At 41.6% G+C, this 19,344-nt stretch overlaps 3 protein-coding genes across 4 annotated transcripts; 2 read left to right on the plus strand and 1 right to left on the minus strand.

The window, feature by feature from the left end:
- The first annotated feature begins 213 nt into the window (after positions 1–213).
- On the plus strand, positions 214–1,932 carry prok2 (prokineticin 2). Its single transcript, XM_030730349.1, has 3 exons — positions 214–369; positions 1,481–1,606; positions 1,807–1,932. The coding sequence occupies exons 1-3, from the start codon at positions 214–216 to the stop codon at positions 1,930–1,932; spliced, it is 408 nt and encodes a 135-aa protein (XP_030586209.1).
- A 2,528-nt stretch (positions 1,933–4,460) lies between these two features.
- Positions 4,461–7,007, minus strand: gpr27 (G protein-coupled receptor 27). The gene has a single exon (XM_030729770.1). The coding sequence runs from the start codon at positions 6,512–6,514 to the stop codon at positions 5,399–5,401; it is 1,116 nt and encodes a 371-aa protein (XP_030585630.1). The 5' UTR covers positions 6,515–7,007; the 3' UTR covers positions 4,461–5,398.
- A 3,721-nt stretch (positions 7,008–10,728) lies between these two features.
- On the plus strand, positions 10,729–18,315 carry LOC115780275 (eukaryotic translation initiation factor 4E type 3). Of its 2 annotated transcripts, XR_004019969.1 has the most exons (8): positions 10,729–11,029; positions 11,871–11,943; positions 15,580–15,674; positions 15,921–15,981; positions 16,060–16,126; positions 16,215–16,370; positions 16,762–17,419; positions 17,532–18,315. XR_004019969.1 is itself a non-coding variant. In XM_030729378.1 (7 exons), the coding sequence occupies exons 1-7, from the start codon at positions 10,845–10,847 to the stop codon at positions 16,806–16,808; spliced, it is 684 nt and encodes a 227-aa protein (XP_030585238.1). In that variant the 5' UTR covers positions 10,729–10,844; the 3' UTR covers positions 16,809–18,315. The 2 variants fall into 2 exon arrangements, 1 of the variants encoding a protein (XP_030585238.1); XM_030729378.1 differs by having other exon boundaries at positions 16,762–18,315.
- The last annotated feature ends 1,029 nt before the right edge of the window (positions 18,316–19,344 follow it).

The following is a 19,344-nucleotide window of genomic DNA, read 5'->3' on the forward strand; positions in this document are numbered from 1 at the left end:
ATGGTCAGAAAAAAATAAAGGATGTCATGTCAAAGTTTACCTTGGTCTTTTTGGGCCATTTTTTTTCCTTTTCTTTTTCTTTTTTTTAAGTCCTCCAAGGCAATGCTATGTGAGTGAGTCACGGCGTTTCTGAATGGCGGGCTGGGTTTATAAACCAACGCCAGCCCTCAACACATGAATTTGGAGGCCACTTGTCTTTGCAGTCTGTCACGGATGCACATGCGGGAAGGTCCATCAGCCTCAGCAACCTTACAGTTAACCCTGGAGGGGACAGGAACACAAAGACATCTCTTCGTCATGAGGTCCTTCTTCCTACTGCTGTTCTCTCTGCTGTTGGTGTCCCATGGATCTTCAGCTGTAATCACAGGGGTAAGTGCAGACAGACAGGTAGATACTGTACCTCACGGGTAAATCAAAGGACTATGCAGATTTTTTTGTTTGTTTATTTCCCTGCATGGTGGGCACTGCTACAAATTAGCCTTAGTAATAATAACTAGGTTCAAACACTTCAAATATCTATATCCATATGAAAATTTAAGCACAAATATACATAGAGATAGAATATGTAAATATGTGTAATATATATTAGTATATATTTTACTGAAAATATAAATAGCTTTAATAATACTGACCTTCCAAAAATAGAAGCAAATAAAAGCATACATATAAAACCACATAACCTAAAATGACCAATTATACATAAAGAGTGTGTAATCAGTCATTTCTGTGATTTTTCTGCATGATTGCTGTTAGTTGAGCAGTTTGTCCATTAATACAAACAATTTTACAAAATCCAATGCCTTTCCATCTCATTTCATCGTTTTGCCATCCACGCCCTTCCAATAAAACAGCCCTGTCAGTCACCGCAGCCCTCACACTCTGTGCCGCTCATGTGAATTGAGAGAGGAGCGCGCAGCCATAAAACAGAAAGTGATTTCCATCCGCGTCTGTCACATGAAATCACTTCTGTTCCTCTTCATTGTGTTCCCTTCATCTCATCTAAAGCGAGAGCTGTCACTCAGCTTCTCATCCCTGCACTCTAAGCAATAAAATCACCACCAGTTCTGAAGCCTTTTTTTTTTTTTCCTTTTTGCTGAGGTATGACTGCAAGTGTAATCACACGATCACACGCTCACAATACAGCACAAAACACTGCAGCGTGTAATCGCACCTCAGCTGCTATCACATTTCTCACCTGCCTTCTGCTGTTAGCGTCATGCCATAATTCTGCTTGACTGCATTTTCATGTGCACTGTATAATTGCATAAAATGGATGCATCTTTCCTTTGATTAGACAGGCCCAAACACTGATAGGTGTTTATTGAATTTGTACCCACCTGACAAATCAAACTCTTTCCACGTGTGGCACACAAAAAGTACACAACTATAGGCAGAAATAGTGTTAGCAGTGGGAAAGTATTACCGCTTAATAGCTGCTCAGTTCATCAGCTGGTGTGTGTGTGTGTGTGTGTGTGTGTAGGCCTGTGAACGGGACTCCCAGTGTGGAGGAGGGATGTGCTGTGCAGTGAGTTTGTGGATCCGCAGCCTGCGTATGTGTACGCCCATGGGAGGTGAAGAAGAGGACTGTCATCCTATGAGCCACAAGGTGAGAGTTTCTACAACAGCCTGAGTGCTGTGTCATCTCTGTGGTGCCTACAAACAGTAACGTTACGGCAGTGACGGTGCAGGAGGGCAGCAGAAATTCACTAAAGAGGCCAGAAAAAGGAAGATTTCTGTCTCTGATTTTCAACTTTCCATCATGCCTGATGAAACTGTGACAAAAGCCTCATATTTCTCTCCTTCTAGGTTCCCTTCTTTGGCAAAAGGCTTCATCACACCTGCCCCTGTCTGCCGAACCTGTCGTGTATTACCATCGTGGAAGGCAAATCCAAATGTCTCTCACCCTACAAGTATCCAAACTTCTACCTTTGAGGACCAACACTTGCAGTTGCGCTATTTGCTGCCTGCACTGTAAATATTTTATCTGCCTTTAAAAGCCTTTTTTTTATTCCGAATAAAGAGATATATTTAATAATGCATCATCATGTTGGTTCAAATAAACTATACATTTAAAGGAAAATCCTCGTGTCCTTTTGCAACTTAGCCTCAGTAAAATATATTTTGCCACTTTATTCATCATTATGGTCTATAAATAAAATGCCATCATTGTTACTTATACTTTAACATTGTTTCAGGTTTTTTTCGGTGAGCTTGCAGCTGCCCTCTTGGTGAAGCAGGAGAAGAAACACGTGTTATTGCACCAGTAATGAAATGACACGCTGGATGAGACACGCACGCCGTCTTACGGTTTCTTTATCCAATCATAATCGAAACACAGAAGTGACTTAGTTTTTTTTCATGCTTAATCACTTTTCCAACCACCAAACAAACAAAAAGAAAAACCCGAGAGAGCATTTTAATTGCTGCAACAATATGAAAGTGCTTTTTTTTTTTTTTTCTTTTCACATTCACCACAACAGCGGGCTTTATACCACTAGGAAACAGAACGACTGCTATGAAATTAATCACTGTCAGGCTATGATTGTGCATTTCTTCAAGGCTTAAGGCTAAAATTAGATTTGTCCCGTGTGCAGAGCTGTGACTCATATCTCACATTTTTTGTGATAGATTTTGGTCTTCTGAGGCTGAGGACTTGAGATCAGTCAAACAGCTTGAAACTCTCTTAGCTGTGCAACAACATTCAAAATATGACTTGGCTGTGAAGCTTTTAAAAAATCAGCTATTCTATGAAGGTGTCACCCCCCACCCCCCCCCCCCCCCCACCCCCCCACCCCCCAAAAAAAAAGAAAAGCTTGAAAAAGGCAGTCGAGCTTAAATGTCAAATATTACCCTGTCCCAACCTCTTAAATGTGTGACTCACAGCATGTGATATCAAACTTCACATCTACAGTTCTGCTGGAACTGAGCACACGGAGTCTGCTGATGGTGACAGATGATGGAGTGAAAAAGTTAGCATGAAGACCCTGAGCTGAGAAAATTGTGTTGTTTTGGAGAACTTTGGGCTTCACACTGTTGGCCATACAAAACAAACATGTGGAAGATGACAAAACTATAATGGGGATTAATCACACATTCACTGGTATGCAAAACAATAATTACTGGGGAGTCTTAAAGGAGAAACCGCACAATTTTCAAAAGTAGTGACCATATCAGACCACCCTGCTGGCAGTAACACCTGCGCTGTGGGTATAGGCACCAGGTGCTTAAGGAGAAGGAAGAACGTGCTGAATATAGAAGAGGAAACTTCGTGTTCTTCGATCCCTTTAAAAAAAATGTTCGCTTCCAGTGTGACAGCGTTAGAGCAGCACAGTGCTAAATCAATGAGGTGCTATAAGCAAACTGATCAGTCAAGTCATATGAAAATAAAGTTAATCATGACACAGAATCCTTGAACACTCAGTTCAGCATATCATTTTTAAAGAGCTTAACCCCCCATCTATCCAAACAATGTTTTTTTAAAAACACATTGAGGACAGAGGTCATCTAGGTTGCTTCGTGGGTGGATAGAATGAGAAGGTCACTAGCAAAGCCAGCAGTAAAAATTCATGTTAAAGGAATCATCGTTCCCCAGCTTCGCAACAGAGCCTGCGTGCCCTGAAGACAACATCATGTACCTAAAAATACCCTTCCTGCATCTGCATTGCATGAGAGCACATGCAGGTGAGGATCATCCTGCAGATGTGGAGCCACAGAAACGATGCTGTGAGACCTCTGCAAGCTGGCAGCAGAGCAGAGCCAGCTGTCTGGAACAAGCAGGGACGTTGTGATGTTAATGGTTATGGATGCATTGAAGGCAGACAGTGTGTCGAGGAACCTGGTGTACGGCAGTTGAAAGGACAAAGCTCAGAAAATCTCGATAAAGCACAGTGATGAATTAAAATAAATAAATAAATCAAGGCCAATGCTACTTAGTGCAGCAGCAATTACTGAATCAGTCTGGGGTTTGATTAAAACGCTGCTCCCGTCATTGGAAGGAATCTATTTACTGTTTAATGAGCGGTTAGTTGGTACGTCAGACTTTTAAAGGTTTAAATCAAACCTCTGACCTTTAAACAGCCACAAGCAGTTTGTCATGTGTACACGGTAACAATTTGCTGACACGCTGACACTGTGACGTGACACTAATATAATGTATTCCCACCAGCTGTAATTAGTTTGACAGAAGATTTTTCAGTGATGGACAAATTGGTGGTAAATGTCAGGGTTGGTGTCAGGCTGTCAGAATCAAAGACCAAAGGTGTCTCTTTATATTCTCCATTTGATACTGATATGCTGAACGGGGGGGGGTATCTGAAGGCTGATTTTTCTCTTACCTTTAAGCCATTCAAGAATGGAGTAATACCGTTAAAAGCAGATGACTGAGTCAAACAACTTATCATCCATTTCTCATTTATTTGCTAAGAAATACAAAGAATGAAATTGTCTTTTTCAAAGCACCAAATTGTTCACATTTTTTTATTTTTTTTTTTAGAGATCCATCCATAGAAAAAGAATGCTGTCTTTAATGTACTGTATATTCTTTGGGGAATCTAAATTGACCCACTTCTCAACACAACCTGATGATGAAGAGAAATTTGCAAAATACTTATAAAGAGAGTTCAAACACCTCATTCAACACAAAGAGTTCTGAGAGATTATGAAATATACAACATATATGGTTAAAAAAAAAAAAAGCTGGAGGAAGGGGTCAGCGGGGCTTTGCAGTATTTACAAATGTGACATTGCCTTCATTAAAAATAGACTGAGATCTGCATCTCAGTTTTAGTATTCAAATGGCTGACAAGCGAGCATGATACGGATGCTGGGGGACTCCAGCCGGCTGATCAAAGTGTAGTTCTGCATTGTTGCTTGTAGTTCTGCAGTGGGCAAACAACCTCAGATGGGTGTGTATGGAATACAATTTCAAAATATAGCCAAAGTGACATTCATGTAAAATATGGGGATCGAGAAAACGTCATCAAAGGTAGGATTTAACAGGACACATGTTATTTACATGTGCTACATCCTATGTATGGAATGAATGTCACTTAAAATACATGCAGAGGCAAAAAGAAAGAAAGAAAGAAAAAAGGGTGGCCTCCTCATGATACCCAGCTGAGGCAAAAAGCCTCCAATACACTGTATTTCTTTTTAAAGCATTACGTGTTATCCTTCATGTGACTTAAAAGAGTCCAGAAAGCAAAATAAAGCAGGAATTTACATTACAGTAAAGTTCTGTCAGATTAAAATAGTGTCTAAACCCTTTGCCACTGATAGAAATGCGGATAAACTAAAGTGAGGTTGGTCCCTGTATGCAAACACATCGAGGAGCATTCCGTGTACATTCTGAAATCATATATAAACGTGTCTTTGGCAGTATTTAGGGGGCCGGTGCGGTTCAGATTACACAGTATGGCTCCATGGGTGTCTGTGTTCCCAGGCAGCAGGGGAAACAGGCTCTGAGTCTCATCCGGAGCTCCTTGTTGAATAGAAAGCTGATTATGGGGTTCGCTCCCGCCTGGGCGAAGCTCATCCACACCGCGGCGGTCAGGTAGAGCTGCGGGACCGGAGCCCCTCGCACAAATATTCTCAGGTAGCAGGCGCTTATGTAAGGCGCCCATAAAATGAGGAAGGTCAGTGTGATCATGTAGTACATCTTCCCGATGCGCTTCTCCATCTTAAACTCGTCCAACACCAGTAGTCTCCTGTTGCCGGGGTGCGAAGCTTGTCTGATCCCCACCAGCGTCGGGGGGGTCGGTCCGCGGCCGAAGCCGGCGATCCAGTTGGCGGCGGCTTGCCCGGTGGCTCCGGGGCCGTGGAAAGTCCAGTTCTGGCTTATAGCTGGTACCAGCTGAGCCGGCTTCATCTTGCGGTGGTCGTAAACAAAGCACAGCATCTTTATGTAAACCACATGGGTCGTCCCCACGATGACGGCCAGCATCAGCATGAACCCCAGGGTGTCGTTCGCCTTTACGTAGCGGTGCTCGAAGATGCACTGCTCCTCCTCACGGATGAACCTGTAGGTGCCCACGTCGAAAACCGGAGGAAACGCCATCGCCACGGAGAGGGTCCACACCATGCAGATCACCGCCACGCAAGTACACAAATTCATCCGCTTGGAGTAGAACCGGTGGTGGGCGATCGCCATGTACCGGGTGACGCTGACGCAGAAGAGCAGGAAGGCGACATGGAAGCAGAAAAGCACCGACATAAAGGCGACGATCTTGCAGCTGAGGGGGCTGTACGGCCAGGCAGAGCCGCCGCTGATCGATGCCATCACGAAGGGGAAACACACGGCAGAGCGCACCACGTCCGCCAGGCACAGGTCCAGCAGGAAATAGTAGGGCGCCTTGTGCAGCGAGCTGTCCTTCAGCAGCAGCAGCGACAGCGACGCGTTGCCCAGCAGGCTGATGCCCATAATCAGACCCAGGGAGGCCAGCTTGACCGCAGAGGCCGTGGACGCATAGTTCTGTAAGGACGGGCTGCTCTCTCCTAACTCACTTGTGTTTGCCATCTATGCAGCCCAGGTAGCGCGTATTCCCACATCAATTCACCGACGAGCAGTAGTATCCTTCCCAGGGCTGAATTCAGAACAAAATCAACACGATCCGCCGCCCCTTTAACTGAAAACTAGTCAGGAATAAATTCCATCTCGATGTGTATTAATCCCCATCATAAACAAACAATAATCAATTCATGTCTCTTTTTTTCTTCTTATCCTTCATCTCATAAGGCGTCAGGAGCACCCCTCTCTGTGCTTGTCTTCTCTGCTGAATAGAGGCAGCCAGCTTTAGCTTTGTACACCATTTCTGAAAGCATCCGTTCAGACAAGCGGCTCAGAAAACACCTCAGTTTTCACCGATGGCGGTTTCCCGTTCGTCTTGAGGAATAAAAAAAGCAGCTGTGCGGCAGCATGGCGCAATACTTACGCATCCACAGCCTCGAAATAGTTTCTAGATGGAGCCTGCAAAAGCAAACAGCTGAGCGGAGGTCGGAAGCTGTCGGTGGTGGAAGCGTCAGTAGGCTACGGGTCTGTAACAGTGCAGCGTCTAGTCTATGCGACGCACGTTCGCCTGCCTGCATGTAGTGAGCAGGCCTGGGATCAGTCAGGAGTCTCAGCTGCTGGTTCCTTCTCTCGCGATCTATAGGAAGCCTGTCTCTATGCACTGATGAGGCGCAGATGCTGACCGAAAGATCACCTCCTCCTACAGTTTACAATATTTGATATGTAAGATGTTACAAAAAGAACTTTGATTCTATATCTTTTTTTTTTTTGGGGGGGGGGGGGGGGGGGGGGGGGGGGCGTTTTACTGCGTGTTATATCATTGTTATTACTGAACTCAAGAAATAGCACAAGGGTCAAAAGGTCCACAAGCACACTTGATATGGTTTGTAAAGTCAGTATATAGTTTACGCATGCACAAACCATAATGTTAGGTTTCTTTGTGGGCATTTACTGATGGACAAAAATAACGCAAAACGATAAAAAACAAAACAAAACAAAAAACGTTTTTGTATGAAACACACTACATAGTCTAAATTGTAGCTTGTGTGCAACCTTTCAAAACAGACTTTTTTTTTTCTTCATTTAATAATTTTTACTTTTAGATATAGAACACTTCTGAGCTGCTTTCCTTCGTACCGAGCGGACTGGAGCGTGGAAATGCCACAGGAATGATTACTGGTCTGTGGTGTCTGCAGCTGTCTGTGGAAGTGCCTGACTATAATCATTAGCATTACTGTCTAACTTAAATCCCATCATCTTGTGTGTAGAGTTTCCTTTTAGTGGATGTCTAATGTGGCTTCCAGTGTGTCTGTGGCCCAAAACAGGATAAAGCAACAAGTCGTCATGACTGAGACTCTTATAACAACTAATGGCTCCCAGTCAGTGTTCTTGTTCAGGGTTGTTGTTCAGATGTTAGTAAAGCCACTGTTCCTGTAATTGTGGGCACACAAATTCAAGAAAAACCTGAGATGTCTGTTTCTTAATGTAGAATGGAAAGATCGTACACTCTTTCATTCATTGTGACATATTGTGATTTATTTATTACAAAATCTGCAGTTGTTAAAAGCACATTTAATTTTAAATTAGAGCTCGTTAACCTTGGTTTCCTAAATTAAGATCATTCAACCTAATCTCCTTAATCACTGCACAGTTGAAACAAGTTCCATTTTTTAAAAATAAAGTTAACTTATCATTTATTTATTTATTTATTTTTTTTACAGTAGAGCCTCCAGTGTTTAAATGATTCAGTTATCACTGTGGCTCATTCAATAAGATTTTTGCATTGTTCAAACAAACAGATGGTATTTATTCTCTTTGCTTTTATAAATCAAATCAACCATAATCTCAATGATTCTTCGGTCGTGTTGTAATGGTTTGCTTTTTTGTTTGTTTGTTTGTTTTAATAAAAAGCAGAAGTAACTGTTTTACTGACTGATGTGGTGCCAGAGTTTTCCCTGCAGCCAACACACATGCCATAAGTCAGAATGACAGGATCGCTTACACTCAGTCTCATAAAGTAGGTCATGTTTGGTGCATTTAAAAGCAATGCTACAGGATCTGACAAGTGGTTTGAAAACAGTTGACTTTTTTATCCTGAGAAAAATATTGAAGCTAAAAACACACGTTTTTGCTTTGAAATAGCACCACCTGGTGGCCTTTTATGATAAAGGAAACCCAGTTACAGGCCCATCCAACAGAATATTTAAGCATGCCATAATAAAAGTCTGAATAGTCAAATCTATCTCAGCAGGGGTTGTGTATTTTTAATTACACCTGGCATGTGACATGGCTGCACCTGCTGCTCCTGCTGCAGTGATTCTCCAGCATGCCCTGCAACCAACCAGCTGCGTGCTGAGTCCAATCAGCGCAGGAACTCCAGCTTTTAAGCCCTCAAAGCTATCCTACAGACAAATAGTTGGCTTGTTAGAGGATTCATGCAGCCAAGTCCAAAGGAATAATTAAAGAAGGATGTTCAGGAAAATAATACAAATATTATAAATCCCACAAAAACCCCCTGGATCCGCCGCATGGTTCCATTTCAAATGGATTCATGGACTGAAGGTGATATACTTAGGAACAGCGGTTAGACACATGTTTTAGGATCTCACAGCATAAAAACATTATTTGTAAAAAGGTGATAAGTTAATATGTTAATTTCATAGTTGTAGAAGGTATTTTGTACCAAAATTGTTAGATTTGAGTGTTAGATTTGAGCTGGCCAGGTTCAGCAAGGGTTTGGTTGGAAAGCTCAAAATTAGGGTCTGGTGGGATGGCTGCACAGCTGAGATCTGCTGTGTAAATGCCCAAAGAGGAAATAGGTCAACTTTGGCAAAACAAAACAGCCTGTTATTATATGCACATTGGTCTTGACCTCATTTTAGTCTTTGCGTTGACTTTTCTGAACTTGAATATTTTCTTAACCAAAGTGCTCTAAAAACAGACAAGAGGCTTCAGACCAAAGATAGCAAAATAAGAAGATGCCTCACAGGACAAAAAGTACAAATTTCCTGGCATCACTGTTTCCTGTTTTAACAGACACCTTTGAATCTTGGTGCAATGTTCTTTGAAAAATTGATTTTATACTGGAGCTAAGAAACCCTCTCTCCTTTTCCCCAAGCCTAACGTATTCCACACCTATAGAAGAGTCGTGCCTTGTGAGATTGAATTGGTGTTGTGTGTCAGCTGACTTGTTGAAGGTTTTCTTTGGTTGACTACGTTCCTAAATCCATTCATTCACTTTCTTAACTGCTTATCCAGTTTAGGATCGGGGGGGGGGGGGGGGGGGGGGGGGGGGGGGGGGGCTGGAGCCTGTTCCAGCTGTCGCAGAGCGAGCAGCAGGACAGGATGCCAGTCTATCACAGCATAACACAGACAGACAGACGATCATGCACGCCTATGGTAACTTTAGAATCACCAGTTAACCTACATTGCGTGTCTGTGTGCTGTGGGAGGAAGCTGGAGTACCCACGCAGGCACAGGCAGAACATGCAAAGTACAGAAAGGCCCCAGCTGGGGCTCGAAACAGGAAACTGCTCATCAAAACAGATGCTGTGAGACGGCGGTGCCGACCACAGCACCAACATGCTGACCCAATATAGTCTATAGCCTAGAATATAGACTTATCTGACACTCTACGACATATTTGTTTTCCTACTCTTGGGTCTGTATGAGGCCAATGAAAAGGGAGGTCCTTAAAATAGTCATGTGGCTTTGACTGTGAGCACCGAAGCCTCAGTCAAATCTTCTGTTTGTGAGGGGCAGCCAGTCAGAAAAAAGTTGGCTCAAGGAGAGGGTTGCCTTAGAGGAAAACCTTGTTTCCGATGGACCGAGTACCAAGAGAATAAGATAAATATTTTGGAATGTGAATCATCCAAACTACTCTAGTAGAGTCCAAGAATAAAAATTATGAAATTGCAAATGAGCACAATATAATTACTGAGCATAATCATGTCCTCTGGCAGAGAAGTAATGTAATTGTTCCGAAAGATAGGCACATCAGAGTTCCGAAGATATATTTTTGCTTTTCTCTACCGTAAGCTCTTATTTATCGGCGATCACACACACAGAGGTAATATGACATTGTTCATACGTCCCGTGTAGCTGCTTAGACATTTGCAGCAGCTAAAAACCAAGCAGAGTGAGCTCTCGTCTTCATTTTTTCTCATCTGCTGGGTGGACCAACGGCGACGTTTCTGCCCTGTGACGCAGAGACGTCAGCAGTCGGTAGGCGGAAAAGCGGCAGTGTGCGTCTGTAAGTGCAGATAAAGCCAAACCGGGTGTTTTTATTAAGAGGGCTCATACAGGGACAGCATTCGGGTTTGGTTCCGGGCCTGGTGAAATGGCGGTTCCTGCGGGTCAGACGGACGTCCAGATGGACAGAGGCGACCTGAGCGGCCAGACGGTTCCCCCCGAAAACAACATAGACATCGACGAGAAAGAGTTGGAAAACATCACAAAGAAACACCGAGAAGAAGACACGGCGACGCTGCCTCTGCATTCCCCTTGGACGTTTTGGCTGGACAGGTACTATTTTTACACCTTTTCCGCATTGTTTTTGAGCTTTGAGCCCAGGACGAGCAGAAAAAAACAGAACAAAAAAGAAAAGAAGGAAAAAGAAAACGAAGGGGGGGGTGTCATTGTAAGGCCACAGCTTTCACGAAGGCCTCCCAAAGCAAAAGATAGCGGGAGAAGTGTTCGCGTCTAGCATGACCTTATTCCGTTTCCAAAATCTAGCAGGGTAGCTTTTATTTTCATAATCCAAAGAAATGATTGCTGCGCAGCGCAGCGGACAAGTTTACCTGACAGATTTCTGCCGTTCAGACGCGCAGCTGAAGTTACTTTGATATGTTTCTCAGCAGGGGGGAGAGGCTTTGGGCTGGAAATGAGAGCTTGTTGCACTTTCTAAAAAAAAACCAAAAAAAAAAAAAAAAAAACGCGGCGCTTTTAAAGAATTCAGGCTTAAGTCTGATTGTTTTTCCAAACAGCTGAGCAAAGCTAATCTGCGTCCGTGTGCAGCCGTAAACATCGCATCGGATTCTGTTTTATGAGGTCGTGGGAATATTCAGTGGCCGTCGTGGATACTTTATTGATTATTGTTTTGTGTGTTTGTGTGTGTTTTTTTTAAAAATGTATTTGCAGATAGGAGTGACATAAACGACTGAAACTTTTAAAAGGCTGAAAAACACTCAGACTAAAGAAACATTTAAGTCAACTTATTCAGCAGCACTTTACAATAGCAGGTGTTGCATCACGCATAAATGACAGTACCTGGTGTCGGCTTTTTAAATAGGCCAATTATTTTTACATTAAACAGGATATCTCTTATTTTTGATCTGCCATTAAGACGTTTCACGTGTTCTTCCAGGTCATTACCGGGCACCACAGCTGCCCAATGTGAATCCAACTTGAAGAAGATCTACACAGTGCAGACCGTTCAGGTGAGATCTGGCGCCAGCTTAAAGAGTTTAGTCATCTTGAGAGCAAAGAGATCGAGTGCGTGACTTGGCTAAAAGTCAGATTAATTTGAGAAGTGATGTAAGGGATTGAGCAATTCACTTGGCACGTCAGAGCTTCAGTGGGTGCAGTTTGAAGGGGGGAACACAAAACATTAGAATGCAACGCAAAGTTAATTGACAGCACTTACACACTGAGTTGTACTACAGGTTTTTTTTTGTTTTTTTTATGTATAAAATTGTCACCATTATTTTCTTGGGAATATCAGCGTGCAAGGTATTGTTAACTAAGAGTGTGATAGAGCTGGGTTTATTCTGGATTTTTGTATGTGGAAAAATCCAGAATAAGCCCAGCGTGTAAAACGCTGTCAGTAATAGCAGCTGCAGCGGTTTAATCAGATTTGTTTCTCAAATTGGATTTTTAAGACAGACTGTCTGCTTTATTAGTTTATTAGAGGCGCTCGCAATATACAGCCACAATACGTTACCCATGATAACTGTGGTATCACAAAACAGCATTTCTGCAGTACTCTAAAAGGCAATCTGACACACTACAGTCTGTGTAACTGAAGATGGGAAAAATAAACCCCTTTAAAAAAGAAAAGACAGAACGCAATTTTTTTTTTTTTGCTACATTTGTGTTGTCAGTGTCCATATCATTATTGTTATTTGATTTTAATAATGTGAGTTCAGTTTATTTGCTCCTGATTCGCCCTGGATATCTCATTTTTTTCCTGTGAGATTTGTCATCTTCACGGTGAGTTGGTTAACGCGTGCTTACTTCTCCCTCATTTGCTGTGAGGAGTCATGAAGTAGTGACTGTGTTTATTCAAAACAGAATCAAAACACGCCACGCTCCATTTAGAACGCCTGCATGTTTTAAGAAAAATGTATTTGGTGCATTTGGCATGCGTGCACATGCATTAATTACTAAATAACTTAATTCACGAGTTACTCATCCGCAAATATTTTTTTTCTGAAGTAGAGAAATAAATAACTGTGCAGTATAAATATGTCTCTTTGATTCCAAGTCCATCTTTTTGGACTACACCTGGCAATAGTAATCCAGTCATTCACCTGCTGGTAAAATGCTTGAGCACTCCACCCAAGTAAAGAGGAAGAGATGCTATGAATTGCGATATCAACATTTTCTTCCACCCATATTTGCAAGTGAACAGATCGAAATGTGCAGCCAGACGTCACCAACCTATCTACATAATTTGCTGTGTTATAATGTTGGTATCAGTGACCATGTAGCTATGCTGGTGAAGCGGCTTGATAAATTGTCTTGTTCCGGTCGGTTCCTTCCAGCTTTGCCTTCACAGAAGCCAATCCCCAAAGTGCCAGCAGATAATTTATTTCAGTGTCTGTCTGCAGACAGTTGTCCTCTATGTGGCCTCCACAGGGCTCTGCTGGTAGCAGCGTAAATTCTGCCGTGGACGTCTGTCACTCTGAATTTGCTGCTGAGCTTTGCATAGCGAGGAACTCGAAAAGCACTTTGAAACCGAATTTGAGCCGCCAGAGCAGGCGGACTGAGACGCATCTGTAGAAATCCAGCTGGAATTGCATTCCAAGCTAAGACAATATCTACACCCCCAATTCCAAAAAAGTAGTATGCTGTGAAAAATGTAAATAAAAAAAAACGGAATGCAAATCTTATAAAACCATATTTTATTCAGAATAGAACATGGAAAATGTACCAAATGTTTAAACTAAGAAAATCCACCATGTTAAGAAGAAAAAACCCATAACAGGTAGTTTTAAATTTGATGGCAGTCACGTCTCAATAAGTTGGAACAGGGTCATGTTTACTCTTACTTTAACAACAATCCTTAAACATCTGGGACCTGCAGAGACAGTTGATGGACAGGCCGGATGCTCCCTCTCCTCTTTAGTCTGGAGGACACGGCATGTCCGCGCTTTAAAAAAAAAAAAATAAATTAAAATTTTAATTCCTCAGACCACAGAACAGTTTTCCACTTTGCCCCAGTCCCTTTTAAATGAGCTTAGGCTCAGAGAGAATGACAGCTTTTCTGGGTCATGTTTGCATATGGCTGCTTCTTTGCAGGATAGAGCTTTAACCTGCGTTTGTGGATGGCACAGTGAACTGTGTCCACAGGCCATGATTTCTGGAAGTGTTCCTGAAGGCCTGCAGAGATTCCTCCAGTCTTTTGACGATAGTATGTACTGTAGATGATGTGACATTCAAAGTCTTCAAAATTATAAGTGGAAAAACATCTTTCTGAAATTGTTCCACAATTTGTGGACAGTTCTTTGCAGATTGGTTGAACGTCTGTACTTCAGAGACACTCTGCCCCTCTAAGATGCGCTTTTTATACCCAATCATGTTACTGACCTGTTGCCAATTAACCTAATAAGTTGCAAAATGTTCCTCCAGCTGTTTCATAAAAGTAAACTTCTTTTATTAAAAGAAAACAAAAAAAAGGAAATTTTTAAATCCTGTAAGTAACAGTATAGAACAGAAAATTATTTTTATTGTTTTTTATTTATGTGGGTATAATACATGTGTACCATTCGTTTCATTGTGTAGTAAAATTCGTTAATATCACGTGGAAAAATTTTTGATCACAAGTTTGTGTTTTTCAAGAAAAATAATACATATTCAGGAACATGTTATAATGTACTGTTATAACCTGTTACTGTAATGTACATAACAAAGTCATAATAAAATAAATGAAACAAAGGCTGTAATATTTTAAGCAGAGTCTTCAACATAAAAGATATTTTCTGAACATTTGACCTTGAAGAAGAGGTCACAGGTCCAAAGTAACCTGATCCTTAGAATTCCCATATCATTCCTGATGTGCCTATATGTTGTCAATACAAACGAAAGGTGCCGGGCACAACAAACCCCGCCCTGGCAGACGTTTGGGCTGATTGGAATGTTGTCCATCTCACAAACATGTCACTCTCCAAACATTGAATCACCAAGATGACACACAGGTCTGAAGTTTAAACGGCTGAACCAAAATAATTTTCATTTTATGGTCATTTTAATTTTTTTGTAAAAGCTTTTATGTCTTATAATGAAAAATACATGATTTGTTGGGAGGGTGATAATGGGGGCATTGAATGATCAGACTGACAGTCAAACGTTGTTCTATATTTGCGTATCCAGATCATATCCCGATCAAATGTTACAAGTCCATGGACAATAGTGATATGCTTCTTACTGCAACAAATGAGGATGTCTCTTTTTTTTCAGTTAAGCCAAAAATATGCGTTAAATAGAGTTTCCCATTGAATTAAACTCAAGTAGCCTGCAAGTCCAGACACTAGATCAGATTCAGATGGTGTATCAAATATCAGATGAATATTATTTTGAGGGTTATCCCCCCCCCCCCACCCCCCCAGTGTGGAGTCTAGTGTGTAATTGGCCATTTTTGACTACTTTTGATTTTACCTTTATATTTCCCCTTTAAAAACTGTTTACCATGGCTTGTTTAGGATCGTCATTTTCAGCACAACCTCACATCTGAGTTTAGCACGCTTTTGTTTTTGTTTTTGATTGACAATTTTTTATTTATTTATTTTTTTAAAGCTATTAGCCGCGTAAGTTGAATATAAGAGTATCCGCTCTTTGACTGTTTGTCTCTGCAGATGTTCTGGAGTGTATACAACAACATCCCTCCAGTCACAGCCCTGCCTTTGAGGTGTAGCTATCACTTAATGCGTGGAGAGCGGCGGCCGCTGTGGTGAGTCTGTCAGTGTTCACGGGCATGTAGAGATTAACAAATGAAACATCTGTCTCGTACAGTGACTGTCATATAATACAACCTGATCTTGATTTGAAAAAGTCCTCAAAGTGAATGTAAAATTATATTTAGGTATTCAGACATCAAACCTGAGTTTTCATTGTTATTAATGTAATATCGGTTCAGAATGTGACATAATGTAATTATAATTGCACACTAATGCGTTTTAATCTTTTACGCCAACAGGGAAGAAGAGAGTAATGCAAAAGGAGGTGTATGGAAGATGAAGATACCAAAAGAAAACGCTGTACGTGCTGCGCTCTGATTATCTGCCTCCGCCATGAAAACACGGCTGAATTTCTCACAAGCTTTTTTTCTGCTTCAGTCTGCAGTTTGGAAAGAATTGTTACTCGCTACTATTGGGGAGCAGTTTGCAGACTACTGCGCCTCAGGTACCATTTGTTTTGTTCTAAAAATTCCTGTTGTCTCGATGTAAACCTTGATAACCTTGGTGCTTTGTTTTGTTTTTTTGGCTCCCAGATGATGAGGTGGTTGGTGTCAGTGTTAGCGTCCGAGATCGGGAAGATGTTGTACAAGTGTGGAATAGAGATGCATCTCTTGCTAACGAAGCAAATATCTTGGGAAAGGTCTATGAGCTGCTTCCGTGCATATCTTTTAAAGCTGTTTTTTATAAGTGTAAGTATGCCCCCCCCCCTTTTTTTTTTTTTTGTTTTTCTTTTTCAAGTTAAACTCTGTGCTGAGGCTGTACAGAGGGAAGCAGGTATTCTCTCATTATGCTGTGAGGTAGATAAGAGGGCAAGAATCCACTATGCGTATTTGAAGGACATAACCTGAACACTCAAGCGTTCCAGAGAACGATTTAAAGGGCGTACATGACTGTAGGCTGATCGGAGAGCAAATACCCCATATGCCTTCTTACCTGCTTCACATAACACATTGATATGAGCTTCTCTTGTCTCTGCCTGTTGCATATTTGGGGCCAAAAATATGATGAGCTGCATTATTTAAGCTATACTTAAGTTCTGTTTCCTGCATGTGTAATGATCTAAATTTATGTCTCTTCCAGCTCACATGGAACATCATGCCTTTGAGGGAGGACGCTCAAGACATTAGATTCTACTGCACTTTTTTTTTTTTTTTTTTTTTTTCCCCCTCCTTTTTTTGTTTGTTTGTTTTTTAACCTGAACTCTGTTCCTGCCTTGGCATAAAGGCACTGTCCACAACCTAATCAAGGATATTATTTTGCTTTCAACAAGGGAAAGTTATCAATATATTTTTATAACTTTTAATGACTGATGCCTTGTTTCATTTAAACATGGGTCCTTAAAGCTCTGAACTCTTCAGAGAACGTGTATCCAGCATAAATCTCATCCAGAGTTCATTAGTTCACGTTGGTTTTGCCTTCCTGCTACACTGAACTGCACTGCCACGCTCCTGTCGTCTGCACAGACCGTGGACCTCACAACTTATTCCTGGTAGAGGTAGCAGCTACTTAATCTAGATGGTTTCAGCTGTTGAATATGTTAGATGTCTGCATTTGCGTTATGTTTTTAATCAAGTCAGCTTTTTCAGTGCCAAAGCACGTTTCTGCCATTTAAGGAGCTTTGTATCTTAATAGTGACGGTGTTGTCTTTAATTCAGCTGGACTTTTTCCACTTGGATGGGGCGACTGTCCCATTTGGTTTCTTCAAACTTCATCAAGTGTGCATCAAACTTAAATCAGGGTAACGCTTAAAAGATATTGCACATAGCTACCAGTTCCAATCACAATGTCATTTAGTTATAAAGCCATCATATAGCACAGCTGTGACACTTTTTTTTTTTTTTTGGTTACAGCTTTGTCCTGTAAGGTGCCTCTGGGAATGCTCTCATCACACCCCATGGCTCGGCTCTGTAGTATTTGTCTCGACTTGTTTCTCCTACCAATAAATCCAGTAGTTTGCTTACTGGACTGTATCCATAAAAAAATACCACAGAGGGAAAACTGGCAGCATTGTTTGCTTAGAAGAGTGCAACAGAAGGTCATGTTTTTTCCCTGATTTAGCATTGTGTGTAAAAAGAAAACTCGTCATAATGAGAAAGTCAAACACGGCAGATGTGACGAATGGCGTCGATCTAGACTGCTGCTGCAAACTGTAGGTCAGACTCACTTAGTTCTGTCCTATTTATACCAATAAATATAGAAATGTTAAACCCCTTTTTTTTTTTTTTTTTTTTCCTCCCCCAAATCGTGCTCATTTGTTCTGAACCTTAGAACTGAATCAGCTTCCTTCACTAACCCTGTTGCTGTTGTTTTATTGCAATGTAGGGCTACAGTAATTGAAATGCTTTTGGTATGTCAACACCACTTTTATAGTTCAACTTTGGACTGGTTGATAGTTACGGGGCGGTTGGTCCTCTGTAAACATATTTTGCAGCGACATGGACAAAGTAAATAAAATGGAGCTGAAAATGCAGTCTTATCACTGGGATTTCATTTTTGCACAATACAAACATCAACGACAGATCGGTTAAAGGAAATTAGTGTCATGTATAATGCATATTAACATTCCAGTTGCTCTTTCATTTTAATCCTGACTCTTCTTATACAGGACATATCTTTTAAATACGATTGATGACGATTACATGATGGACAGCCTCAGCTTTTCATTCACGAATTTTCAGGCCTTCCACAAAACAAGTTTGACACTAATAACATTGATACCGGCTTTAAGTAAGACTCGAATGTTTTAGCTGAAGGTGGCCACCTGCTGTTATTTGGAGATCAGATGCAGGGGTTAATATCACAACCTGTTGAAGGATGCAGAAGATATGCTCATCACCACATGTGACCTCTGTAACATACCTAGTGCAGCCTTCAGTAAACTTTCTCAGTCCTGTGTCATGCCAACTGTAAAGCGTCCTGAGAGCATTCATGTGTGTGTTTGGTGAAGAGCAACGCCTTTTCCAGCATGATGGAGCATCGTGCCATAAGGTAAAACTGATAAGCAAAGTGGCTCAGGGAACAAAATGTTGAAAATTTGGGTCCGAGGCCTAAAAACTCCCCAGACCTTAATCACATTGAGAACTTGTGGTCAATCCTCAAGCCTGACACAAACAGCCCACAAATTCTTGAAAAAGAAGGGTCAACACTGCAAATATTGACTCTTTGCATGAACTTAATGTAACTGTCAATAAAATTCATTGATTTGTCAGCTGTTCATGATATGAATCTCCCATCCCAAAAGCTGTTCTATTGGATCTGGTGACTTCGGAGGCCAACTGAGTACATTTGAGATGATCTGAGGTTTGTGACATGGTGTGTTATTCTGCTGGAAGCAGCCATCAGAAGATGGGCACAATGTGGTCATAAAGGGATGGACATGGTCAGCCCATGGCCCATGAAAACTGTAGCCTCAGTTTCCTGTTCTAAACAGTTGAGGCACTCGGTGTGGTCTTCTGCCGTCGCAGACCATCTTCTTCAAGGTTCAGTGTGTTTTATGTTCAGAGATGCTCTTTAGCACACCTTGGTTGTAACAAGTGGTTATTTGATCTTCTGTTGCCTTCCTATCACCTCGAAGCAGTCTCTTCCAACCTTTCCTCTGACTTCTGGTATCAACAAGCCATCCTCACCCAGAGAATTGCTGCTCGTTGTAAACTCTGGAGATGG

Source organism: Archocentrus centrarchus, chromosome 5 (genome assembly GCF_007364275.1).
Source record: "Archocentrus centrarchus isolate MPI-CPG fArcCen1 chromosome 5, fArcCen1, whole genome shotgun sequence".
Taxonomy (NCBI): domain Eukaryota; kingdom Metazoa; phylum Chordata; class Actinopteri; order Cichliformes; family Cichlidae; genus Archocentrus; species Archocentrus centrarchus.